General features: G+C 35.8%; 1 protein-coding gene across 1 annotated transcript in view; it reads right to left on the bottom strand.

Annotated features, from left to right (window-relative positions):
• Window positions 1-576, bottom strand: part of LOC109222204 (NADP-dependent 7-alpha-hydroxysteroid dehydrogenase-like) — a 1718-nt gene extending 1142 nt beyond the window's left edge. The window contains exon 1 of the mRNA XM_019386581.1: window positions 318-576. Coding sequence (XP_019242126.1) covers window positions 318-443 — 126 coding nt within the window. The 5' untranslated portion in view covers window positions 444-576. The remainder of the gene's footprint in view (window positions 1-317) is intronic.
• Between the last annotated feature and the right edge of the window lie 223 nt (window positions 577-799).

Here is a 799-nt window from a genome sequence, read left to right as displayed (position 1 = left end):
GTGCTAATGCACTATATATATATATATATATATATTCTCTCAATATGTTGAACCATTTTGTATATCCAATATGTGTATGTAATTCGTATGTTTCCAGTGCATTTAAATGCATTCTCTAACTCTATATATGCATTTACCTTCCTTCTTTTCCCTCTTTCTTGTTGGAGCTGCCAAAGTTAGAAACATGATCTCAAGTATTGAATTTATGCATTTCAAGCTACAAACGAAACTGCTTAGCTTAAAAGAATCATGTATGCTTGTCTTCATATAATTGCATGCAATGTCAATGAAGCTAGGTTAAAAAACCAAGACACTACCTTCATCACAGTGTTAAGAGCAGTCTTTGAAGAAGCATAAGCAAGACCTCCTGGTAATTGCCCACGATTAAGACCAGCAATAGAAGAGATATTAATAACAGATCCTCCTTGATTAGCATCTCGCATCCGTATACAAACATATTTGGACACCAACCATGCCCCTTTTAGGTTCGTTCTATAGATGTTATCCCATTCCTCCTCTGACAAATCCAGTGGAGAGTGCACGCTGCCTATAAGATACAACTAACAAATTAGACGTCATATAAAGCCAATTACCAAAAGATGAGAAAATTCTTCCATATACGAATCACTCACACAAGTCAAACCAATACCACTTTGAAAAACTCATACATGATGTATGATTTTTACATGAAACCAACATTTCAATATACATGTAAATTATACCATAATTGACTTTGGTTTTCAGAGTCTAATCTGGATTTAATAGTATGAGCATCACAACCCCCCCCCCCCCCCCCCCC

This window comes from Nicotiana attenuata, unplaced genomic scaffold (assembly GCF_001879085.1).
Source record: "Nicotiana attenuata strain UT unplaced genomic scaffold, NIATTr2, whole genome shotgun sequence".
Taxonomy (NCBI): domain Eukaryota; kingdom Viridiplantae; phylum Streptophyta; class Magnoliopsida; order Solanales; family Solanaceae; genus Nicotiana; species Nicotiana attenuata.
The sequence above is the reverse complement of the archived record's forward strand: the minus strand, read 5'-3'. Positions and strand labels throughout refer to the sequence as shown.